Source organism: Alligator sinensis, unplaced genomic scaffold (assembly GCF_000455745.1).
Source record: "Alligator sinensis unplaced genomic scaffold, ASM45574v1 scaffold216_1, whole genome shotgun sequence".
NCBI lineage: Eukaryota > Metazoa > Chordata > Crocodylia > Alligatoridae > Alligator > Alligator sinensis.
In genome coordinates this window covers 4,204,891-4,231,317 of record NW_005841868.1, presented here as the reverse complement: position 1 = coordinate 4,231,317, position 26,427 = coordinate 4,204,891, and the positions used below count along the sequence as shown (strand labels likewise).

At 46.3% G+C, this 26,427-nt stretch overlaps 2 protein-coding genes across 11 annotated transcripts in view; one reads left to right on the top strand and one right to left on the bottom strand.

Moving 5' to 3' along the window:
- Positions 1-11,720, top strand: part of LOC102369183 (acyl-CoA dehydrogenase family member 11-like) — a 28,288-nt gene extending 16,568 nt beyond the window's left edge. For all 3 annotated transcript variants that reach the window (XM_006016824.3, XM_025193427.1, XM_025193420.1), the window contains 6 exons: positions 3,323-3,463; positions 5,484-5,576; positions 6,327-6,434; positions 10,013-10,184; positions 10,471-10,537; positions 11,288-11,720. In XM_006016824.3, the coding sequence (XP_006016886.1) occupies positions 3,323-3,463; positions 5,484-5,576; positions 6,327-6,434; positions 10,013-10,184; positions 10,471-10,537; positions 11,288-11,420 (714 nt within the window). In that variant the 3' untranslated portion in view covers positions 11,421-11,720. The remainder of the gene's footprint in view (positions 1-3,322; positions 3,464-5,483; positions 5,577-6,326; positions 6,435-10,012; positions 10,185-10,470; positions 10,538-11,287) is intronic.
- Positions 11,721-13,415: 1,695 nt separating this feature from the next.
- Positions 13,416-26,427, bottom strand: part of MTMR3 (myotubularin related protein 3) — a 152,631-nt gene continuing 139,619 nt past the window's right edge. For all 8 annotated transcript variants that reach the window (XM_025193371.1, XM_025193376.1, XM_025193390.1 and 5 more), the window contains one exon: positions 13,416-21,975. In XM_025193371.1, coding sequence (XP_025049156.1) covers positions 21,804-21,975 — 172 coding nt within the window. In that variant the 3' untranslated portion in view covers positions 13,416-21,803. The remainder of the gene's footprint in view (positions 21,976-26,427) is intronic.

Sequence of the window (26,427 nt, the reverse complement as noted above, 5' to 3'; positions counted from 1 at the left end):
TGGATCCTCCTCTCCCTCCTCAGCCCATAGCCTGAGACTGGGAGGATCAACGAGAACACCACCTGTGCCCCCAGACCCTTTAGCCCCGCTCCCAAATCCCTGTAGCGCCTCATGACCCGGCTGGGAGCGCTCCGAGCTGTGTCACTGGTGCCCACATGAATAAGGAGCATGGGATAGTGGTCTGTGGGTTGGAGGAGCTTTGGGATCCTCTCCGCAATGTCCCGGATGCAGGCCCTCGGGAAGCAGCAGACTTCCCGGGCTAAGGGGTCGGAGCGGCAGATTGCCCCCTCAGTCCCCCTCATGAGGGAGTCTCCCACAACAAATTTTTAGAATATAATTTGGTATTTTTCTGGTTCCGAGATGGCAAAACCCCTTACTGAAAGGAGTACTTCCATGGGCAAAGGGAGGGACTTCTGATGGCGGAGCTCAGAGGTTAGGGGGTGGGACTTCCAGTCACAAGATAGCAATTGGTCTCTGATTTGATTTGTTGGCAATTTGGCCCATTTCGATGGCTGAATCTCCAAATCTGAATTGAATCAGAGGACCCTTTAATCTCTCTGAATCAAATTGGAACCCTCCAAATCGATTCAGAGAGATTTGGAAAGATTCAGCAATTCGGACATAGAGACAGCTTTTAATGTTTTTTCTATATACCTCTAGGTAGCAGGCGGCTCGTGAATGGTGCGATGCAGGGGCTCATGGAGTGTCGCTCAGAAGCAGGGGGGCTCCTCAGCATGCTCAGCAGCAGACATGGAAGAGGACCAGAAGCACTTCCAGTCCACTTCTGGGTCCACTGGGGAGCGTGCTGGCTGCCGCACCCCCCCCCCCTTTCAAACTCCTAGCTTGGGAACTGGTGCCTCCTGGGTCTGGGGGGGGGCACCCTGGGTCCCCCTGTGGCCAATTGGCAAGCTGGGGAGGTGTGGGGACCCACCCCCCAGCATGCTCCCCAGCAGACCTGGAAGTGAACTGGAAGTATTTTCAGTTCACTTCCAGGTTCACCACCAAGCACATGGAGGGTGCCCCCACAGTCCTGTGGGACACTCCATGCATCCCAGCATTGCAGTAATCACAAGCCACACCTGCTACCTCAAGGTATGTAGAAAAAACTTGTAAAACTGTGTCTATGTCCAAATCACTGATTTTCCGAATCTGCATTGAATCTTCAGATTTGGGTTCAGCTGAATCAAATCAGGGACAGTGATCTGAATCAACTAATCGAATCACTGTCCCTGATTTGGGCCGAATCCGAATCGAATAGGGCCTGCTTCGCACATCCCTACTTGCCAAAACTTGGTAAGTGGCCCTCTGCCCAAAATATTTGCTGGCCCTGTGGTAGAGTATCCCTGATGCCTGTCTGGATGTGATGCCTTATTTTGGCAATACAGGAGGGATTGCACTTGAGAACACAGGCTTCTCCTGTCTGAGCTAAAAGACCCAAGGGTGTTAGGCAAGTCTCTAGCTCACTTCCCATGTGGTCTAGGTGCCATTAGAGGGGAACAGAACACCACCCTGAGTGGTTCATACACAATCAGATGGTTCCTGACATGTTTGGAGAATCACGTAGGAACACAGGACAGGAAGGGGCTGCATGTCCAGTTTCCTGCATGTGCAGGTGATTGTTAACTGAAGGAATCCCCAAAATTGCCACTTCAAATCATCACAGTTATAAGCGTAATATTTGGAATAGCAAGAATAAGCTATCCTTTGCGACAGTTAACAGCAGGGGAAATGAGGACACTGCAGCGACAGGGAAATAGTTGGTTAATATGCTCACAAGATTCTAAGTAAAGGCCATGCTCCATGCTACAGAGGAAAACAATACCCAACAGAGTCCTTGCCAGCCTGGCTGAGGGGGGAAATTCCTTTCTGACTCTAAACTTGGTTATTGGTGAGAGTAAGACTCTAGCTAGGAACCTCTGAGTTTCTAGTACTGGCAGGAGGGTCAGTGCACCCCAGTTAGAAACTCTGAGCCTTAGCTGTGACAAGTGTCCCAGAGCCTCAGAGAAAGATGCCTCAGAAGTCAGAAATGCTCATTTGGGAAAAGAGTTCCTTCCAGTCCTCTACAGGTGACCAGCAAAAGCCCTGAAGTGTGGTATTACGAAGTACCTACCACACCAAAAGAGCTACAAGTCAGCCGCATCATATGCGCATTTAACTTGCGCAACTTCAACTATATGCGGGGTGGCGGGGCTTGAGCGGCACGCAGCCATCCCCACCACCACCCCGCGCTGCACCGCTGCCGCCGGCCGCACAGCTCTAAGCATGGCTCTGTGGCAGTGATGGGAGGTTTTGGAGGCAGAGGCAGTCACTGCTGGGGGGGTGGCCAGGCGGCATGCAGCCATCCCCCCCACCACCCTGCGCTGCCGCCGGCCGCACAGCTCTAAGCACAGCTCTGCAGCGGCAGGAGGTTTTGGAGTTAGAGGCAGTCACCGCTAGTCAAATCGCTGGCACGGTAATATGCGATTTGACTATACGCGATTTTCGCCTTACATGCTGACTTCAGAACCTAACCCCTGTGTAAGGTGCGACTGACCTGTACCTCTATGCCGGCATAGGGATTGAAAACATATGATTCTACCTTACACGTACACTGTTGACTCCCAAATTCCATATCTTATAGAGATTACATACAGTCCCTTCCATAGACTTAACCAGTTCAATCTTAAAGTGAGCCAGGTTCTATGCCCTGACTACTTGGTTCAAAAAAATGTTCCAAAACTTCCTTCCTGGTTAAAAATTTTCCAGTTTACAGACTGAATTGGTCCTTTGCCAGTTTGTAGCTCTTTGGCCTTGTGCTGGTGGTGTTTTTCAGTGTAAAAAAACTCCTTCCTCATTATGTCTATGCCCCTCTGGAACAATGATGGAAGCAAACTGCTTGATATGTTAACAGCCAGAGCCCCACAGATCTTGGCAGTACCAAGTTTGAGCCTGCTGTGCTTTGGCATCTCTGCTGAGTCACACTGGTGCATGGTCTCAAGTCCCGTGTAGCACTGTTGCACCATGGAATACCAGAAAACTGGATCCGAAACCAGGAGGGATCACTGGGCTCATATCTGATGGAGCTGAAAGAATTGGCAGCATCACACTCCTGAGTGATAACAGACCACAGTTGGGTACTGTTCCAGTCATGGCCTGTAACATGGTGTGGTTGGTTAGACTGGACACAGCAGCATTTGGCTTTAAAGCTATAGCAGGAGTCTGTTCAGTGCCCAAGTCTAGGTAGCGAGTAGCCCCTCAAGTTTTTTCTGTCCTGATGTCTGACCTGGTTGATGCATGAGCCAGCCCTGTGGCCTGTGAGCATTTTCTCCTTTTTCCTTTGCAGGTGCAAAGAAGAGGGGCTTTTCTACTGCTCATGGAGATAGCCAGGCTCCTTGGATTAGAGGAAACCAGCATGGCAAGTGAGCGGGACCGGCTTCTTCTCCGGTTGCTGACACCAGTTGCCAAGCTCTACACCGGGAAACAGGTACTGTGTAGTCCCACTGGAGCAACCTGGGCTAGATCTATGCACAAGTGGTCACTGGCTCAGGGCTGTAGGAGAATGATTAACTGGGGGATGCAAAGTGCAATGTCCAGAGAACAGACTTAACAGCAGCTTAGTGCTGCTGGGCTGGCAGAGTAATAGAACTGTTGCCAGCAAGGGCATACCGAGTTCTTTGCTCTGTGCTGTGAGCGATGAAGCCATTCTGACAGGGGAACAGTTAGTTCCTTAGAACTCAAGAAGATCCCAATCTTGTAGTCAGTGCTTGGTGAGCTGGGTGTGCCTCCTGTCTGATCAAAACAGCGAGAACAAGCACTCCGTTTATAAAGAGCACAGCCAGAGGGACTCTGCTGAAACAAGAGACAGTTCCCTTTGTACTGAGACGAAGCAGGGCAGCATGAGCTCCAAAGGAATTGTATCTCATACTTGTAAGCAAGTGAGAAGGTGGTTGGGGGTTTATAGTTTGGCTTTGGCATTAACTCTACATTAACACTGAGCCTTAACTCATGCCATTTTGGAGTGTGGGAAAAGATCTGACTGGAGAAAACTTTGACATCCAGGAAAAATGGGTCCAGCAGTGGAACACAATTGACATCATTAATAAATTTCTTATCACAGACCCCACCTCTCCTGGCTTTGCTTTACCAAGGCGGAGCTGGATAACACTGAATGGGGTTCACCCTGGACAAGGTAGATGTAACTACCTACCACATGAGTAGAATTTTATTAAAGAGTGTGTGTGGTGAAATCCAAACTATAGTGCACATCATGAAGAAATGTCCTATTTATCATTTTAATGATTGCATTAAAGACCTGCACCAGGCAACTGAAGATGCCTTGCAATGGTTATCAAATCTAAAACTGTCACTCATGCCTTATCTCTCAATGCCATTGTTTATAGGTTGCTTATGGCTTTTTTGTTATTCGGTTGCAGTATTGCATATGAATAAATAATTAACTTTATGGACCAGATTTTATTCCACCTGTTAGGCAGGTAAGTGAAATTAGGCACCAGAGTGTGATTTTTTTTTTTTTTTTTTTTTTTTTTTTTCCCCACCCTGCTGGAGTCCCTGAAAAGCTGTTAATACAGAAGGTGAGAGGGTCCTACTCCTTGCTGCTTTTCTGTGACTCAGTCCTGTGGGTCAGATAATGGTTCATTACAAAAACAGTCATATTAATGGAATTTCAGATCTTGAACAGGCTGGACTAGAATCGTGCTTAGGTGCCTATGTCCACTTTGGTAGTATTGAGGTGTTGCTGTATCCATGATGGTCCAGAAAATATGCGAGAGGCAAGGATTTTTGCAGGTGATATATTTTATTGGACCAACTGCATGGTTGGGATAAACTTAGACAAGCTTTTGGGTATTTCAGGGTGCTTCCTCAGGTCTCTGCTAGAGACATCAGGGATGTGACCCTGTAGATCTAAATCTTGGGGTTTCTGCTAGAGACCTGAGGAAGGGTACTGTGATTCCCAAATGCTTTTGTGAGTTAACAAGATCCACTTAACCCTTTCCCAGCAGGATCACCATCCACGCAGGCTTGGCTGTAATATGTCAATTAGCTTGGAGAGCTACAGGACCAGTTTTTCTTAGCGTGTAATATGGATCTTGTACTCCAAACCATAGAGACTTGTGCTTGTCTTGGAATGACTGGGATGCGGGCAGTCAGGGCTTGATCCTAGAGGGTTACAAGCCAAAGGATCAGGAGCAGACAAGGTCAGGAGTCAAAAGCAGACTGGAGCAAGTCGGGAGCAAAGATGTTGGCAGGCAGGAATCAAGAACTAGGAACCAATGGACAGGTGCCAGGAGCCCAGAGCTAGACCTGTCCTATTTGGTAGCTGACTGGTCACTGAGAGAACCGATGCTTATAAGGAGAGAGCCATACTTTTACAGGTAACTGGAGACAGCTGGAAGTAGCCAGGCCCACTCTGGGAACCAGTGCCAGCTGGGGGCAAAGTAGGCTGTCTGCTGCTCTGATTCCTGACAGGGCCCTGTGATTTGCAGGCTATTGCTGTTATTTCTGAAGGGCTGGAGTGCTTTGGAGGGCAGGGCTACATGGAGGACACAGGCTTGCCAGTCGCACTTCGAGATGCCCAGGTAAGACATGGCTCTCCAGATCTCCCCTTGTGATATCCCACATGCTTTCTGTGTGCTCAGACAGCCTTCCCAGCCTGGAGGATATCATAGCTGTGCTCTCTGTCTTGGCTTATCCTGGGCCTGTGTTATAACAAGTGTAGACAGAACTAATCAGTCTTGCCTGGTTCTGACCTGGAGGGACCATCCTTGTTTACATCACCAGAAATTGACTGACTCCTGCTCAGCGGTGCTGTTGTTGGGGCTAGTGATGCCCACTGTCTATTTACCCCCATTGTTCTCCATCCCCCACCTCCCCACTTTCCAGTTCACCCTGTTCAGATTCTGCCTCACTACTCTCAGCAGTGGCTGTTTCCATCGTCCCTCCTTTCATTCAATCTGCCAGCCTCTCTGCTCCTCGCTGGTCTTGGCCCTCCTCTCATCTGAACTTGACCCTTAGCATTCTGTTAGCCTAGCACCAGAGGTTAGTCCTGCCCTGGAAGGTCGTATGGGGCAAGTCCTGGCTTCTCCTATGGAACATCTGCCCTTTCTGGCTTAGCAATTCCATTTCTACTTGAGAATCCTCTTTCACAACTTCAGCCCTGCCAGCTCTTCTCTACTACTAGTTCTGTTTCTTCCTCTCTCCCTCTCCCACTTCCAGACGCTGGGATTTTGTGGGGGAGCCACGATTTGGTGAGTGTTTGTCACTGATAACAAATCCCATTTTTTCTTTAGACACAACTTTCCTGCTTGTACCCCCTTTTGCCCCCACAGGTGCTGACCATATGGGAGGGAACCACAAATATCCTCTCACTTGATGTCCTGCGCTCCCTTACCAAGAGCCAAGGACAGGCATTAGTTGCCTTCTTCTCTGCAGCGCAGGTGAGCTCACTCCAGTAACAGTTGTTTACCCATAAATACCCAGCCATATTCTCATGTTTGGGTCATGGCTCCTAACATAAGACTAGATAGGAACATGACTAATTTAAAAGTTCTGAGCCAACAGTGTCTGACTGCTCCTCATATGGTTGCTTAAGTTGCTGTTACCATGAGGCAACAGCATGCACTTTGGCAATTGCTGTGTAAATCATAATTATGAGAAGCTGAGAGATTCAAGGGTGTGTCACACAGAGGAGAGTCAGGTGGATGGAATATAAAACTTAACCAGTGAATGATTAGCTGGCTGGTCTTCTCATAGAACACACAGCAGGAGGAATGAATGTGGATTCCTGTGGATTGTGAATGAATGTGGATTCCATGGCTGTGGATACCTGAGGCCACCATTTAGGATCCATTTTGGGAGATGAATAATATGTAGATGCAGTAAATTCATGTTCCTGAAGTGCCCTTGTCACAGAGCTATGAGGGTATTTTAAATTCCAGGCTACCTTGAAACGTAACTCTAAAGTGACTCTGGGGAGTTTCATGATCAGTGTATTTTTTTAGCAAGTTGGGATCAAAGTTGATCAGGTCATAGATATCATTGTCTATCATTGTCTTCCTATATGCCAGCTCTGCAAAGTGCAGTGGGGCTCTGGAGAAATTTTCTTTCCTCTTGGGTACCAGCACTGACTAACTGACCTTGTAAATTTTATTTGTAATCAAAGCCTGTTGATACCACATACAGGGACACTTCTCTCAACTATGCCCATGCTTTAATGCTGTAAAAGGACCAGTCTAGGTTGTTAAGGCAAAGCTACAAATCTGGCTGATACAGTACTATGAACTTTGTGCTTTGAGTTCATTTCTGCTGTTCTCTTTTTATCTTTAAATGCCCCAAACCTTGGAAGTTATTCTTTGCTGGTAGAAATGAATCCAGTTCTAGCAGCAGTGGCTTTTGGGTGACTGCTTGGAGCAGGAGGCCAACTAAAGGCTCTTAAAGGTCGTTCCCTATTTGACTAAAACAGTCAGAAAAAATTACTGTAAAAATGACCCTTTGAAGGTCCCTGCCCAGCTCTGGTGAGTTACAGGCTGTTGGGCTTAAAGTAGAGAAATACACAGGGGAGCAAAGCTTGGTTGTTTCTGCTTTGGATAATCACCAAAGTTGCTGCCTGAGTTTTTGTTCTTCTTTCCTTCTTTGCCATGGAGGAAGTGGAAAACCTTTATCCTGATTTTTCCTGGTCAGTTGCAGTCGATCTGCAGGAAATTAGAATATTTTCTAGGGCTGGCAATTAATAGCAGTTAACTTATGCAATTAATTAAAAAACAAATCAATGCGTTAACTTTTTTAATCATGTTAATCGCACACATCATATTGACCAGCGGAATAGACCAGCTCCAAACCAGCCATAAACTGTGCTCATAGCCCCATCCCTGGCCTGCCCCGTGCCTGCTCCAAACACGCCTGCCCACACTAGGCAGTGGCAACAGCAGCAGCAGCCAGGCAGAAGCTCCTACTCACCACAGGGAAAAGCGGCCCCTCCCTCTCACTGCTGCTGGGGCCTTCTTACTGCAGCCACTCAGAGCCTGTGCCCAGCTGTCTCTCTCCTGCCATCACTGCCACCTCTGGGCCAACCAGTGGGGCAGCAGTGGCAGTGCAGAGGAGCCGCAGGGCAGCCCGGGCATGGAATCCAGGCGGCTGCAGCAAGAAGGACCTGGCAGCGGTGAGGGGGAGAGGTCGCTTTTTCTCCACACTGAGCAACAGCTTCTGCCTGGCTGCTGCCACTGCTCAGCATGGGCAGGTGAGTCTGCAGCAGGTGCAGGGTGGGCCAGGGTTGGGGCTGTTCACACAGGTTGTGGCTGGTCCAGAGCAGGCACAGGGTGGGCCAGGGTTGGGGCTGGGACTGTGCGCTGTTGGTGGTGGTGGGAAGGGAGCTGCAGGGTGCACAGGCTCCAGGCTGTTGGGTTGGGGGGGGGAAGTCCTGACTACTGTTTAACTGTGCAATTAAAATAGCAATTCATTGCAACTATTTTTAATCTCGCAATTAATTGCAGTTATTTTTTTTAATCATTTGTCAGCCCTAATATTTTCATTTGTAAAACATTGACAAATTGTTGGAGAATAAACATACAGTCCTGTTTCCCTTCTGATATCAGACAACAAACACATACATTCACTGGGTTTGGAGAAACCCAAGTAACTTTAGCTAAGCTCAGCTCTGTGCCTGTATTTTTACCTGGCATCAACCTCCAAGTTACTTTTAACATTGTTTTTTCAAAACATCTTATTAGCACGCTGTGGGTTTGTAGGCTCCTTTGGAATTTATCTTGGCAACAGATGCAACCAGTGTAATGATGATGATTTTGCATTCATGCTACAAATGCTGTGAATGTTAGTTAACTGCTTTGCCTGGAGCGCGAAACAGTGTTCATTAAGCACTGTGTTCTTCATGTATTAACACAGTCACAGAATACAGGGCAATTGTTTGGAGGGTGTCATGCATGAAAGCATTATGGAAAACAGAGCGAGGTTGAATTCTCACAGACTGAGCATTGCTGACCTAGTAGGCTGTATTTTCCAGTAGTAATGGGAAGTGCACATTGCATGATCATTAGCAGCGCCAGACTCCTCAGAAACATCCCCTGGAAACTGCAGCAGCTGCTTCTCATCTTCAGCTTCCCAACTAACCTACCAGTATTGCCCCTGCTACACATTACATATGTTATACAATTAACTGGTTAATCATACAATATATTTAGACTGGCTACATGTGCAGAGTAAATATCACACATTACAAATGACTGTCTAGTTATAAGAAGAGCCAACCAGCTACCAAGTTAGTGCTTGAAAATGTATAACAACTCTATAGCTGGTTTCTATCCAGTTTTATTTTGAATGTGTGGCAAGGCCCTAAGAGATTAATTTATGCAATGAACCTCCTACAAGTGCTGCCTTAAAGACCTTTTTGCCTTATTGTGCCACAGCAGATTTAGTGGTAGACCTGGTAGGGTGGGGATGCAGAATTGAACACATCTGACTCCATGAGCTGAAACCAAGGTGAAATCTTGCCTCCAGCAAGGTCTGCATCAGAATGCCCATTCACTTCCCAGAGGCCAGGCTGTCACTCCAAGACTGCAAGTTTGTCAGCTCTGTGATTCAAGGAGAAGACTTGGTATCATTGATGTTATGCTGTAGGCTTCCATATAGTGACATCTATGTAATTTATGGCAGTCTACATGTTAATGCTGAAATAAAGACCCCTTCTGAAAGCACAATGTGTTGCTGAACGAGAAACTTGGATTAGAGTCTAACACGTCTAGGCAGCCATGTGCACACTGTATTATTAATAGGCAGCCACTTCAGAGCAATATTAGCATCTCCCTGTTGCCTGCCAGTCATACGTTTCACAATACAGCTGGGGCACTACGAAAATGGAGCTTAGATCAGATAGAGCAGTGGTCTCCAACCTTTTTAAGTAGGAGATCAGCTTTGGTATTTAAAAGCAACCCAAGATCTGCAGCTGCAGTCTTTGCAAGAGACAAGGTTATTGTCATTTTTCCTAAAACAATGTTCTTTGCAGGGAAAGGTGGAGCTGGCTTCCAACATTAAAGACCTGGAGTCTGCTGTGCAGCGAATGCAGTCCGCTATCAGCAAGCTTGAAGAGTTCTCTCAGAGAGTTGGCTCAAAGGGGCCATCTGGCATGGAGCTAGCAGCAAGAGATTTTGCCTATACACTAGCAAGGATCTACACAGGTAACAGGAAGATAACAGAAGCAGTCCATGGCAGACCACACAATGACTTGGAGTTAGTTTTAGGAAGTCCTGGCTTCAACTGGAGGACTTGGTGTTGCTAGCAGTGGTGGTGGAGGAAGGGCTTGTTTCTTGCCACTTTTCAGTGTGTGGGAGGTTCTGGTCTGAGCCTGCTGAGATGGATGTTGCAGGGTGGGGGGAAGGCAAGTTACCCCAGGAACATTTCATTACACTTTGTCCTCTTAGCAGGAGACTGGGAGGATTTCTGTCTTACCTATACTTTTTGCAGGAGCTCTCTTGCTTGAACATGCAGCCCGACCTGGCGCCTCTTTCACAGACATCTTCACTGCCCAGAGGTAAAAACAAATGTTAGCTTTAGCCATTTTTTTTGAGTCAGTCAGTAGCATAACTTGGGGTGAGTGCATGGGGCCCTAGCCCTGCCCTCAGCACCCACTAGAGGAGGCACCAGAATGGGGAGTCTGTGATGTGGCAACACATGGTCTAGGCAGACTACTTTGCACCAGTACAGCCAGGAACTTTGAACGAAGTAAGACTGACCTCCTCCCCCACGTTGTAGCATTCAGTCTCACCATCTGCTGCAGGATTTTGCTTATGATGCAAATCAGCAGGCTCTGCTCCCTGCTGCACTATTAGGATCTAAGCCAGGGGTGGGCAAAATGTGGCCCGTGGGCTGGATGTGGCCTGCCAGGCCATCCTTTTCAGTGTGCGGGGCCCTTAAAAAATTTAGAAAATTAATATTTAACTGCCCTGGGCTGCCTGTCATGTGGCCCTTGATGGCTTGCCAAAGCTCAGTAAGCGGCCCTCTGCCCAAAATAAGTGCCCATCCCTGAAAGCCCTTTCTATTAGTTAATTTTCACTTTCACTCTGACAGGTACAGACCTCAGTATTAGCTATAAGTGTGATAGGGCCATTCTTGTTTGGCTAGCAGCAAAATCTTTGCCTTTTCAGATCAGCGTGCTCCTACTGTCCTCTGGTATCTTACAGAAGCCCATAGGATGCCTTTTTGGAGATGAGAAAACCTCCATATATTTAGCTAAGTTGTATGTAAAGGAACTGGTTAAAAGTTGTTTGCCTTCCCTACTCAGGTGGTGCACACAGGATCTCTGCCCTGTAGCCACAGAAGAAGCAACTGGCTCTTACAATCCTGAGGTGGCTTCCCTGGATACCTCCTTGGTTTATGAAGGAAGCCCAGTTTTGGAAGGATGTAACCAGAACTAACTGAGAAAATCCAGCCCCACTTTGGAAAAGGAAAGACTGACTTACAGCATCTAGGGCAGTTATTTCAGTTGGAGGGCCACTTAATGAGTTTTGGTGATCTGCCGAGGGCTGCACACACAAAATCTTTCAGAAGATATCATCTTGATAAATTATAGCTAAAAACAAATCATACTAAAAAGCAAATATCTACTGTAACATATTTTATTTCAAAATATTTTTTGTCCTGATTTATGTTTTCTTTTTTAGTAGTATATATACAGATGATTGCATAGTAGCTCAAAATAAAGTGTTGCTCTTTTATATAGGGGTGTGTGTGTGGGGGGGGTGTCTGTGTGGATGACTGTGGGTGTGGGGGGGTGTGCTCAGGTTTGGGGGAGGCTGCCTACATGCTAGGTCCCAGGAGCCGGCTAGGGGTGGAGGAAGGGGAATGCGGGGCAGGGGGCACATGCAGCAGAGCTCACCTGGGTAGTGCAGTGCAGGTGCACGTGAGGTCCGGCCTCCTCTCCCTCCCCTAATCTGGTCTGTGGCTGCCCCAGCAACACTCCACATAGGGCTGAGCCCCACTTCTGCCTGTAGCAGCCCATGTTGGACCCCCCCACAACCCAGTCTGTGCCCACAGCTGCCACCCCGGCTTCAGTCCCAGCTCTGCCCTGCCCAGTGTGCACAGCTTCTCAGCAGGGTTGCTTTTACAGCTCCCTCCACCTCCAGTGGCTCCTCCTGTCCCTGCTGCACCACTCAAGGTGAGGAGGAAGCTGCAGCCGGGTGGCTCCTGCCCCAGCACATGTGGCTCCAGCTCCTGGCCGCCTTCCATCTGCTCCACCTGCCCAGCACAATGAGCAGCCACTTGCAGACAGTCAAGTGGGTAGAAGGCAGCCCCACCAGGAAGCTGTGCATGCTGGCTGGGCTGGGGCCAGGGCGGTGCTGTAGGTGGGCATGGAGCAGGTGTGGGCAGGAGCATGGTGCAGGCTGCTATGGGCTGGCTCAGCCCCATGTGAAGTGCTGCAGAGACAGCTGGATACAATCAATTGGCAGGCCAGATCTGGCCCATAGGCCATATTTTGTCCACCCCTGGTCTAATGTGTCCCATGCAGGCTGTATTGCTCATCACTGTTGCTTAGGATTATGCTGAATATACGAAGCTGTTATCATTTTTAGCTACACTCAGGCTATAGACAGACGTGCATTTGTGATCACAGAATCAGAAAATTAGGGTTGGAAGGAATCTTAGGAGGTCATCTCAAAGCAGGTTCATCCCTGACATCATCCCAGTCAAAGCTGTCAAGTTGGCCCTTAAAAACGTCCAAGAACAGAGGTTTCACCACCTCTCTGGGTAACCTGTTCTAGTATTTTACTACCCTCCTAGTGAGAAAATTCTTCCTAATATCTAACCGCAACTTCCTTTGCTGCAACTTGAGACCACTGCTCCTTGTTCTGTCATCTGCTACCACTGAGAACAGTCCAGCTCCATCCTGTTTGGAACCCCCCTTCAGGGAGTTGAAGGCTGTCTGTTGTTAAATCCCCTCTCAGTCTTATTTTCTGCAGACTAAATGAGTGCAGTTCCCTCAGTCTTTCCTCATAAGTCATGTCCCTCAGCCCCGACCCATTTTTGTTGCCCTCTGTTGGATTCTCTCCAATTTATCCACATCCTTTCTGTAGTGGGGGGCCCAAAACTGAACACAGTACTCCAGATGTGGCCTCACCAGTGCTGAATAGAGTGAAATAATCACTTCCCTTGATCTGCTGGTAATGCTTCTACTAATACAGCCCAGTATGCTGTTAGCTTTCTTGATAACAAAGGCACACTGCTGACTTATCCATCTTATTGTCCACTGTAAAGGTCTTCTTCTGCAGAGCTGCTGTTTAGCCAGTAGGTCCCCAGCCTGTAGCAGTGCATGGGATTGCTCCATCCTAAGTGCAGGACTTTGCACTTGTCCTTGTTGAACCTCATGAGATTCCTTTTGGCCCAATCCTCCAATTTGTCCAGGTCACTCTGCATCCTAGCCCTACCCTCCAGCATATCTACTACTCCCCCCAGCTTTGTGTCATCCGCGAACTTGCTGAGGGTGCAATCCATCCCATCTTCCAGACCATTAATGACGATATTGAATAAAACCCTGGGGCACTCCACTTGATACTGGCTGCCAACTAGACTTTGAGCCATTGATAACTACCCATTGAGACCAACAATCCAGCCAGATTTCTATCCACCTTGCAGTCCATTCATCCAGCCTGTACTTCTTCATCTGGCTTGTAACAATGCTGTAGGAGATCATATCAAAAGCCTTCCTGAAGTCAAGGTATGTTATGTCCACTGGTCTTTCCACATCCACAGAGTCAGTCATCTCATCATAGAAAGCAATCAGGTTGGCCGGGCATGACTTGTCTTTGGCAAATCTGTCCTGATGGTTCCTCATCACCATCTTCTCTTCTGAGTGCTTAGAAATGGATTCTTTGATGCTACAGCACTTTGTAGCTCTACAGAAATACTACAAAGTTGCCACAAAGGGATGCTCTCTAGCCAAGGCATGAAAGGGGTTGCTCTGCTTCCCCTGCTTGCTTCTACAGGGAAGCCTGCCAGTGAGCCCTGTCACTGACAGTCTGCTTGCTCCCTCTCCCATCAGAGAAGTGGGACTGGGCAGGCTACCAATGATCACCCAACAGCCAGTCTCTGACATTGTGGGCAGCGGTGGTTGCTGCTCCCTCTGCTGCTGGGGTAACAGCAGTGTGGTGGTAGGGACTGAGGAGCAGAGCTGACAGAGGAGGGTTGTCACTGTGAGATGCTGCTCTGGACTGGGAGCTGTAGCTCTCCTTGCTGCCTGCCACCTCTGCAGGCATCAGGAGTGCTTGGTTGCTGCTGCCCCAGAGTCTGGAGCAAAGGTGGCTTTGAGCCTTCACTGTCCTGCATAGTAGGATGGTGAGAAGTGCTCACTGCTGCCCTGCTGCTCTCCCTCTCCTGCCCTCCTTGGAGGAGAGGGGGAGAGTAGAGGACTGGGGATGCCAGAAGAGCAAGAGAAACCTCCTGTAGTGCTACATGCAACTACAAATGTTACATGTTCTGCTACAAAGTGCTATAGAGCAATTCCTAGTGCTTGCAGCACTCCAAGGGCATGAACGGCACCTCAATTATAATGTCTGTTCTTGAGCATCTCTTGCAGGAGAAAATGTTCTTAAATGATCACCTGCAAAGACCTGCTCAAATGTATGCAATGCCTTTAAAAAGACCTTGAAGTGGCAGCCTGATCCAAACACAGAAATGGTCCCAGTTTTAAATAAAATGGATGTTCAGCTTTATCATATTCCTTTCCCATCTTATGTCCCTGTGACATACTCCTTGCACAGGCTGTGATTTGTCACTCATTGTCCACAGCTGCTTTGGCCATAAGAACGTGATTTCAAGGCTGTAGCATAACTTGGACATGGTAAATCCCATCTGCACTGCATTGTGGGGCATTACTGTACTGCAATTAGAATCCTGAAGATGGTTACACAGGGAAGGGGTCCTGAACAGTTCCATAAAATAAAAGAATGGAGAAACACATGTTATAGGCTTAGGCAGAAACCAAGTAGAATCGTGAGGATTTCAGTGGTGCCTGCACACTAGACATTGGTGCCTGGCTCTTATGTGAAGCTGGCCCTCTGCGTATCAGAAGTCAAACTTAGGGATCAGCATTGACTCTGTGCTATATTATACCTGCTGTTTAAGAAAAGCCGATTTCAGTGAGATCAAATACACAAGGCATAATGGTTTTAAATAGGGAATCATTTCTTTGAACCTGACAGAGAAGTATGATTTTATAGCTCTGGGAAAAGGAATGAGGAAAGAGGCCAATGTGTTTCCGTTGTGCGGCACTGGTGTTTTTGAAGTACGGACAGCACTCAGCACATATAGGGAGACAAAGCAGGCACAGTCCCCAGTACATGCTCTTGAACTGTATCTTAGCTCACAGAGTGGGTAGGCAGTAATCTTGAGGAGAGGTTTTGATGTCACTTTAACCTACCACCGCCTTCACCCCAGTCCAGAAATCACAGCAACATTCCATCTAGCGTGTTCACTGTCTCACCCGATCCGGTCTCTGAACTCAACACAGTTAATCATTGTTACCAAGCCTCAATACAGGTCAGTAAAGAACATAGCCAGGAGGTTGTAAGCCTTGGTGTTTTCAATACAAAATCTGGCCACTAAGATCATCCAGATCCCTATTTCTGCTGGGAGCTTTGCTCCAGGAATGCAGTGTTTGGCAGGGCTTTGTCAAGCTCTGAAGATCCCTCCATGCTTAGGATGTCATGTCAATTTTTATGCATTAAATACCCATTTCTGAACACTGCAAATATTTCTTTGCCTAATGTTTGAGCAGTGGTGGCGAGAGAGAATCTTATTTGGGGGGGGGCCAAGGGTGCAGGGGACAGTGCAGAGTGGTGCAGGGCAGTGCGGGGCCATCCCTCCCTTCTGTAGGGCTGTTATGGTGCCAGTGCATGCTGGGGGTGCTGGGTGCAGCGCTACGGCATCACGGTGGAGCAGTGGAGCTGCATTGAGGAGGCTAAGCCCTGTTAAGCCCAGTCTTCTGCCAATTATCTGTATGAGCTATAATTTGCCTAGGAAGAAACATCATAAACTGGGAGCCCTAAGTAGACACTGGTACAAAACACAATGGACTGTAAAACTGTCACTGTGTATGAAAAAGACAAATTTATTAAGATCTAAATATTCACTCTGAGGCTACAGCAGAATAAATGCTGTTACAAACAAGTAAGCACTAGGGTCTAACAATTTATACTGCTGATAAACAGCTCTCTGGTCTCATAGGTCTGCATGTTTTGAAACACTTAATGTTCTTGAAGTAATTAGTCAGATGCCATTTTAATACAAATTCCACCAAAAAGGTACAATCAAATGCATCACCTGTGACCACTGCAAGATAATTCATTTAATAAGATAACTCTGGGAAATAGGTAAAACAAAAAAAAAAAAAAAAGAAAGAAAAAAAAAAGAAAAAAGAAAAACCCTCAAAACGTATACTTGTTAAATAGTAAGGTAAGTTTAGCAGCATTTCAAAAATTTGAAAGTCCAAAGGCTCTGTTAATCATGAAACCCTCAAATGCAACAATCTGAGGACTAGAGCCTATACTGTGAGCATAAAATGAAGGGATGGAGAATCATTATTTATCTGTCCAGGAAATGGGATGTCCACAGTGTGCAAAAAACAAAGACAGACAAATGTGGGTAGCGTCATGGCTGTATTAAAATTTATAGTTCAGCATCTGTTACCTCTTGGTTGTGCTGGTGGATTCCCACTTAGCCAGAGAGCCAGGTTAGGCTATATAGTGTAGAGAAAGCTGTGGATAAACTACAATTTCATGCACCTTGGGCTAGATTTTGGCTGTATATTTAGATCCTCTGTGCTGCTCCAACAGGTTTTGTGGTTGTAAAGGACTGAAACTGCCCACAGCAGAATTACCAAGCTGTCCCTTAAAACAACCTAAACAAAAGCATCTATGTAACTCCAAACACATGCTTCCATTCGGTATTTCTATGAACCAGAGCTACACTCCTCCCCATTGTTCAACCTAGAGAAAAGAGTCTAAAATGCTGCTTGCCCTTTTTAGCCAAAAATAATGATTCTATGTGCCTTGCTAAATAGCAGCGATAAGCAACCTCTTCTGGGTGATACAGCTGATGATGGCTTTAGAGACAATGTAGATCCTGATTCAGAACCTGAATATGAACCAAAACCATGAGTGAACTGACTTCCATGCAGCAATATTTGCAGCAGTGGTTTGTACACCTCCTTCAAAAGAGCCAGTTATAGCCTGATCCTTTAATGAACTGTGGAGGGACACTGATAGTTCTCTTAGCTTATCATCCCAATGAGGAGCCTACAGGAATGCAGGATCTGTCAAAAAGGTAAGCAGGCATCTGCACCCCCAAGCTCCTCTACATGACTGAATCAGCTCAGCACACTTGCACATGGTTACTGCTTTTTAACAGCCCCACAAAACAGCTTAAGGTGGCAGTTTTGAACCATGCTACGTTCCTACATACTGAAGCCTGAGTTCTTCCTTCTTTTTTTTACCAACTGCTAACCTGTTCTTGACCCCTCAGGTGAAGCACTCATGACTTATTGCCACTCACACTACCACCAGAATACTTCATCTGTTGACTGTCAACTCAAGGTGTGAATAACTGATCAGTTCCCATCCCCATCAGAATGGCACCTGTTCATTAACTCTGTTCTAATGGTTGTTGGGACAACCACTGCCCAGCTGTAAGCATACTTAGGTTATTTCATGTGCAGTTTTTTGACTCCATAAGACAGCCTTTTCCTTAAACCACCGGTGAACAGCTAGTCTCTTCACAAGTGGTGCTTCAAAGGCTATTTGAACATCATTTGAAGAGGAGTGCACAGCAGGTAAGGCAGCACTGAAGTTGTATTTTACAATAGCAACTGTACTTTTGCAATTTTAAGGTATTTACCAGCTCCATCAAAGAAGAGGAACAAATATTTTTTAGGTACAACTGATCCCTTGGACATAGACTCCTAAACATCAGCAATGCAATGCACTCAAAGGGACTGCTGACCTGTTAGAAGGGCGGTCCCTTTGGGTTCTTCAAATTGAAAACCTTTGCTGTTCAATACTAGAGTAACTCCAGGAGGAAATTAAACATCAGATCTTTCTGGCAATAGATGGGGATAATCCCAGTTTCCTGCTCAATAGCCCATTCATAATAGAGCAGCTTTCAATGATAGCATGTGTCATATTTGAGGCCAGAGATGCTGATGCACAGATGAAGCCTACAATCATTGTATTACAGAATAATGAGTTAGTGGAAAAGCACTTTGAAATAACTCAGGTATGAAAGGAGCTATCTAAAGTCACATTATGCTAGTGTATAACTGACGATTACCCTGAATGTCCCCCTACTCATTCTTAACAGTGCACAACATTAGATGGGATTTTTTTTTATTTTGTTCTTGAAGCTGAGAGAGAGAACCACTGGCCGTGATCACAGCTCTCTCAAGAATCGGCAGTATTATTTAATTTTTAAAGAAAAATGCAGTAAGATTGTAAAATAGCTGTGCACCACACTTTGGGGCTAGAATAGGGCTGTGCCAAAATAAGCAAGAGATTCTTAGAGAATTGTTCAATCACCCAGAGAGCTCAGTACAAAATTCCTGACATAAAATACTGAAGTAAAAAAATTAATAAAAGAAGCCACAAGGTTGTGTGATGGGAAGTGGACAGGTGTGGACATGAAGTAACGTTACTGAAACAAACTAGCAGCTCTAAGAGAAGTAGACCCTTATGCAGGTGAGGTTTTTCAGAAGAACTAGTAGAGTTGTCCAGCTTGAGATTATAAGAGTTTTCATCATTAAACCTGAGTGAATTTGGTTTGTTCCCAAAGACCCCTGGCTTCTCCATAAAGCACTGAAAATAAGGCAGAAATCATGCAAATCAGAACTGGGCTTCAAGTTCTTCACCAGCATTATCTTACAGTGAATACTGACACTTTGTTTGCTGCAGATGGTGGACATATGCAGAACTCCCTTTTCCAAACTGTACTGACGCCTGGGATGAGGTCTGGTGACCTGTGCCGTTTCAGCATGTTTGGGGTAATCATTAGATCAAGCTTTGAAATCTGATGGTCAGCGCAAGGGAAGAAAAATCTGAGGTACAAAGGAAGATCAAACTCTCTTAACACCCAGTTTTTCTGTTCAAAGGAAAACTGCATTGATTGTTACAGAAAAGTACCTGATGCTGCTAATTTTATGTCCCCTTCCCCCCACAACCTGGCTGGGATTCTAATACCAGTAAAACCAACCATAATATATATTTTTTTCTTCTAAAAAAATATGCGCATGTTCCTTGCAAAGACACACAGTGGAAAAGAAAGCAAGAGGAGGCTTTCAGTCTTTTTTATCAAAGGCATCAATGTCTCTGTTGAACCTCAAATATTTCGCCTAAGAAGGACAGGAAGGTAAAATAAAAAAATAGAAAGTGTGTTAGCAAATGCTCCCATGCAAAACTCTAAATTTTATTCACTTTTATTTATATATTCAACAATTCTAAAGTATTTACTTCTTGCTTTGACAAAAATGAAAAATATAGGAGCACTTTACTCTCTTTAGGAGAGAAGGGTTATATATACAGCTATGGAGAGATATCAGTTCCTCCTTTACATAAAAAGAAAAATAATATTAATAAAAAAGTGCTTCATTGATCAAAAAAGACTAAGAGCTGCAAGCATTTATTCACACTATACATCACAGACCCAAAAAACCCGTATCATAACCTCTTGGCACCTGTCATTAGGAACTGCAGAATCTTAGACTTAGTTTTGACTGTCTATTTGCACCACAAAACCACACAATATTAGTGTGCAGAACTATACCATGTCCCCTAAAATCAGACTTCTAATCACAACCTCAATGGAAAAGCCAGAGTGATAGGAGCTGTGTATTACTCTGGCTCCTGTTCCAACTTTCTCTGTTTTACCTGAAACTCTAACGTCTAGAGCAGTTCCGGGAACAATTGATTCTAGATGCAACTCAAACTGGAGACCCTATCTTTCTGTCTGCTCTTCCCTACCGATGATTTGAAAGTGTTTCAAAGCATGTACCAGGGAAGAACTCAAGGAGCCTTGTTAGCAGCCCCTTTGTAATTTAAGTACATAGGCTGCTATGTGAAACAGCTTGGAACATTCATGTTTGTCTTGTGAATCTTTAGCTTAACTCTACAGCAGTTTATGCTTCTTTCTCAAAGAGTGTGGAAAGTTCAGATGTCAAAAGTAAAAGGCCTTGACACTTCTTTCCCATTAGGTGCTACCAGACATTCTCTCTGTGAGAACTTCACTCTAGGTGATGTTTTGATGCTTCACTACCAGCGAGTATCCATCTTGCCCAAGATCCATTATAATTCCTTGCACTTTCATACTAACAACTTTCAAATACTTCAATGGGATTTGTTCTTTTTGAGAACATCAGAACCAGAAGCTGTCACAACTTAAATTTGTACAATAAATCATGAAACAGAACGTTATAATGTACCTTTCTTCTCCAAACTGCACTAAGCAGTGTTTATCAAAAGGAAAAGAGACCTAGGCATAAAAAGTTCTCTGTTAGAGAGACTCACACTTTACTGAGGTGACTTATAAAAGCATGGAAAAATCCATGATTTGTTTTATTCTGGATAGGGCCCTTGGTCAGGATTTTCATGTCTGGGGTATGCAGACCGCAGAATGAAGAGAAGGAAATGTTTCACAGATGATACCAGAGGCAGTACGCTACCTTTTACTGGCTGACAGTCTGAGGGTAATGACATTTAGTTAGCATATCACAGCTGTCCTTTAGTTGCTTTGGGTTATCTCATTAAAGTGTGAGTCTGATCTACAGTATGATATTCATCCTATGTTTATAGGAACCATATGAATGTACTATTAGTGAAACAGCTCTGCCTTCTGCGTAAACCATCCTAAAAATGGAGCAAGGGTAGACGTTTAAAAGCCTTCTAATTTCCCGGACATCACCCCCTTTTTTTTGTTTTTTAAATAAATTGCATTTACAGAATCTTACATAGAGATGCCAGTGTAAAACCAGCCCCAAACAAGCAGTCTGTTCAATCCCTTTCCTTCTCACTTCCCTCAAACAAGCGCACACTTTCCTTAGTCGAAGGTGTCCAGATGTTTCCACTCAAAATAACGGCCAACTTGGCTAATGGCAATAACACATGGATTATATAATAAGTATGTACAGAGCCACTGAGTATGGAAATCTGTGATTGATTCCCCTTTCACGCAGGGAGGATAACTAAACCCACTCTAAGAACAGAGAGGGAGAGTGCTCTCTTGGGAAAGAGATTCCCATTTCTTCTAGCAGCAACAGTTTCCCAAACAGCAGTTTCTTGTTTGGAAGTAACAGGAGTGACTGAAAGCACTAGCACTGACGCTACAGGTATTCACGCTCTGCACGCCATCTCTGGACTGATTCCCCTCCTCTCCTTTCCTCCATAAAAAGGAGAAGTCTGTCTTCAACACAGAAATGGGAGTGCCAAAAGCATCAGGGAGACCTGGCTCTGGACCCAGCCTCCTTTCCCACTCTACAGTCTTCCAGCAAACCAAAAAAAAAAAAAAATATATATATATATATTATATATATATGTACACACAAACAAGATAAAAAGGAAAGGGGGGGAATAGATGGAAAAGTAGAGTCCCACAATCCAGTGGTACGTCCTAGAGCTCTGGCCCTCCGAGCAGTGTTCCATGCCTCAAACTCCAAAGTGCACGGCTTCTCCAGTCCTACCAGCATCAGTTCACCAAGCATGTGCGGGTCCGCGTAGGGGAAGATTAGCACTGTCTCTCTCTCCCATTCCTTCCAGGCTGGAGCTTTAATTTGAAGTGGCAGTGATGGGTTTATCCAGTTCAAGGTCAAGGCTGGAACAACTGGGGTGCAAGCTGCTGTAGCAAGATTTGCAGACTCTGCTGGGTTCAAAGAGCTGTTGACTAGGAACTGGCACCTTCTGGTTACAGCAACTGGAACAAAAGACATTCCCACAATTCCTTGAAGCAGGAACAAGAAGAGGAGAGAGAAATGGAAAAAAATTAAAAGCATATTAACACAGATACTCAAGTTTTAACCTGACACTACCTCTTTACAAGTGCCTGTGAAAGTGGCTAGCCCGGGAGACTGCAGTTGTTATTTTTTAAGTAACAGAGCACAGGCAGAAACAGGGCAAGCTTCCCTCCCCAGCCCACACCCATGTTGCAGCACTGATGGGACCAGCTCTATAGCTGAGGTAGAGCTTGAAGACTAAATCCTTTTACCTATTATGTACCTAAATGGCACATAATCAGCTGCATAACTGCAGTTTTTGGCACTTATGCACAGTTTTCAATTCAGCTCTGCATACTGCCACTAAATATACTCAGTATGGCTCTGGTCTGCCTGGGCAGCTGTGCAGTGAAACAGATTTGCCCATGTATACCCCTAAGGCCAGGTAAGTCACAGGATTTTATCTGCAGAAAAAAAATGAGGATCTGGTATTCAAGGCTGGACCCAACAATAAGGACACTTATCCAGGAAGCCCCAGTTTCTAGGTCTCCCTCTCACATGGGGTTTGAATCTGTGGTTCTGCTTCCTGGCACCAGTGTGGCACAGGCAAGTCTATATGCAGAGCCTTCTCCAGCACTTCTCTTGGGGCTGGGCCCCACAGCTAACCCAGAGAGGGAGTTATATTGAACCAGAAACAAAAGTATAAGACAGAGCATGTGGTTCACTGAGATGACTGCTGCTTGGGAATGAAGGGCATTCAGGGCAGCTGAATGTTGAGCTGGGTGCTGTCTCTGCTCCTAAAGGGGCAAAACCTTTCTAATACTGTTTATACAGTCTAGTCAATGAAAATGAAATGAAAAGTGCAGTCTGGCCAGCTTCAGGAGGGCTGGAGAAGAGGCTAAGTCATGCCTACAGAAGGCCCAAACAATTTTCTGGGGATTAGGAGATGTAGGTTCAAACTCCTTCTGGCTACGGGGGACATAAAACCTAGGTCTTCTGCTCCCAAGGCAGATGCCCTAACTATTAAGCTACTGGGCTAAAAGGCTGAAGGTCCCTCATCCCCCTCCATTTTACCTCGCGTGGTGCTCATCCAGGTTGATCCTGTCACCCATTTTGCTCTGTGGTGAATGACAATCCCAAATGGGACTGCAGTTATGTGGCAGTGGACATGCCATTTGGGCCTCACTTTCCACCTGTAATTCAATCCCTGGCCTCTCTTGCTGAGTGCTTTAGGTGCCTGAATCCTACTTTCAAAGGGCCTTAGATGCCTAAATCACTGATGCTCTTTTGAAAATGTTACTTAGTTCTCAGTGTGTGTCCTGGGACCCTGGCTGAGGGCCCGGGCACAAGAATAAGTTACCACAAAATAAAAAAGCACAGGATTTACAACACAGCAGCTGCTTTGTGGTAACTGCTCACAGGCATGCTCTCAGGTAAGAGAAAGCTAATCTCTGTCTGGTTGCTCCTTGATGAAAGAGGAGTAAGTTATTGCAAGTTAACTTTTGTGTACCACTGGATAGGAGAGAGGACAAACAGGTATGTGGAATAACTGCCATGTTGTAAACTCCTGCCCATATTTACCTTGCAGTAACTTGTTTGTGGTCCCACAACCTTAAACTCTCACCTAGTGCAAGCTGGCAAAAAGGCTGCTGAAGGGCTCTTACTTTGCTAACTAATAATGTGATCCAGGTCTGCATAGTGGCCTAACAAAAAAAGGCGTTGTGTTGCTTTACTTGTCTAAAACTGCCTGCTTGGTAAGGATAAGTACCTGGGGGTAACTGGGCCTTTTCCTCCAGCTTCTTACAAGTAAATTCTTTAGAAAATTAAAGTACAAGACAGATAAAAAGTCATCATAATAAAATTAAAAAACTGTGGTCCTCCCAGTTCCTGCATGATACAATAAATGTGTATACAGCAGCTCAGTGGAAGCACAGCAGCCCCACACTTCTACATATAGAAAATGTATGAAAGTCAACACGAATCATGCAAAGCCATGAGGTGAGCAGCCATGTATCTAGCCCATGCTTAGAAAGTGCACAGTGACGATGCAGCACAATGAACAGTCTTATACGCAGTCTTGTCAGGTGTCAGTTGGCGGAGGCACACTGGCTCATGCACCCCAAGGGAGCTGTGGATAAGATTTAAATCTGGAAAATGATTGAAATTCTTCTCCCCCACGCCCCCTCAAAGCCTGGCTCTGATCAAGTGAAGCTGACAAGAACTCCAGTTCACAGTCCTGCCCTCAAAGACTAGGAAGGCATTATTAAGGCTTTAGCAATGCACTTCAGGGATCTGAATTCTTCACATTGTACTCAGAAACTTCCAGGGTTTATCTGCTTGGCTGAAGCCTTTCTCATAGTTTCATAGTTTCATAGTTTCATAGTTTCAGGGTCGGAAGGGACCTAATAGATCTTCTAGCCCGACCCCCCGCCAGGGCGGGAGAACAACCCAAAAACACAAACAAAACCACTCACCCTAAAAACAAAAACGGGACTCAAATGAGTCCAGCCAGGTAAGTATCCAGCCTCTTCTTAAAGATCCCCAGGGTAGGGGCCAGCACCACCTCCCTTGGAAGTTGGTTCCAGCTCCTAGCCGCCCTGACTGTGAAGTAGTTTTTTCGGATGTCCAATCTGTACCTCCTCTCCATCAACTTGTGCCCATTATTCCTTGTTATGCCAGCAGGGGCTAGGGGAAACAGCGTCTCCCCCAAACCCTTCTGGTTCCCCCTAGTGAGTTTATAGACGGTCACCAGGTCCCCCCTCAGCCTTCTCTTGTGGAGGCTGAATAGGTTCAAGTCCCGCAGTCTCTCACTGTAGGGTCTGCCCTGTTGTCCCCGGATCATGCGGGTGGCCCTCCTCTGGACCCTCTCCATGTTGTCCACATCCCTCCTGAAATGGGGCGCACAGAACTGGACACAATACTCCAGCTGCGGCCTGACCAGCGTCGCATAGAGGGGGAGGATCACCTCCCTGGCTCTACTCGAGATGCACCTGTGGATGCACGACAAGGTCCGGTTAGCCCTGCCAACCATGACCTCGCATTGTCGGCCCATGTTCATCTTGGAGTCAATAATGACACCAAGATCCCTTTCCGCCTCCGTGCTCTCAAGTAGGGAGCTCCCCATCTTATAAGTGTGCTGCTGGTTCCTACTACCCAAGTGCAGCACCCTGCACTTGTCCGTATTGAAACGCATCCTGTTCCTGTCTGCCCACCCCTGTAACCTATCCAGATCCTTCTGCAATCTCTCTCTCCCTGCTAGCGTGCTCACCTCCCCCCAAATTTTGGTGTCATCAGCGAATTTAAACAGGTTGCTCTCCACCCCAACATCAAGATCGCTGATGAAGACATTGAACAGCGCAGGGCCCAGGACCGAGCCCTGAGGGACTCCACTACCCACCTCCCCCCAAGTCGAATATGATCCATCCACCACCACCCTCTGAGTGCGACCCTTCAGCCAATCTGCAATCCATCTGACCGTGTAGGCATCTATGCCACAGTCGCCTAGTTTACTAATTAGGATGGGGTGAGAGACGGTGTCAAAGGCCTTGCTGAAGTCCAGAAAGACTACATCCACCGCGACACCTGCATCCATGGCCTTTGTGACCTGATCATAAAAGGCAATCAGGTTGGTCTGACATGATCTCCCCCTAATAAATCCATGCTGATTGCCCCTGAGCATCATCTCGGATGCCGGCCCATCACAAATGTGCTCCTTGATGATCTTCTCAAAGAGCTTCCCCAGGATTGAGGTAAGACTGACGGGCCTATAATTGCCCGGGTCCTCCCTTTTCCCTTTTTTGAAGATGGGGACCACATTAGCTACCTTCCAATCGTCTGGCACCTGGCCCAAGCACCACGATCGCTCGTAGAGCCGTGCCAGGGGCCCTGCAATAACCCCAGCCAGCTCCCTCAGCACCCTGGGGTGGAGAGCATCCGGACCCGCTGACTTGAACGCGTCCAGCCCCTCCAGAAGCTCTCTAACCCGGTCCTCCCCAACCTGAGGTCTGAAGGCGATCCCCTCGCGTCCGGCTTCTATCACAGCAGGGAAGTCCCGGTCCCTGCACAAGAAAACGGAGTTAATGATTTAACGGAGTTAAATCATTAACTCTTTGGTGTCAGGACTTTGTGCTACTAGGGATCTCCGGTGGGAAACTGTTGCTGCTCCCAAGAGATTTCTGCTAGGAAGAAAAGTCTACATGTAGCAATCTTGATTCATCTTTCAAAATTACCACATGCCAGGCACTAATGGAGTGACAGTCAGCAAAGGGAAATCTCATTTTTTACCTCCTTACGCCAGCCTCTGGTCTTAATCTCAGCACTAGCAAACTCAATGATGGTTATAGATTTGTATGGTGGTTTTGACACTGCCTCATGGACGCCATCAAAAACAGCTGGAGTGAAAATGACTTAATGCAACATAATACAGAAAAGCCTTGCAGGAAAGCAGTTCAGGTATCCTA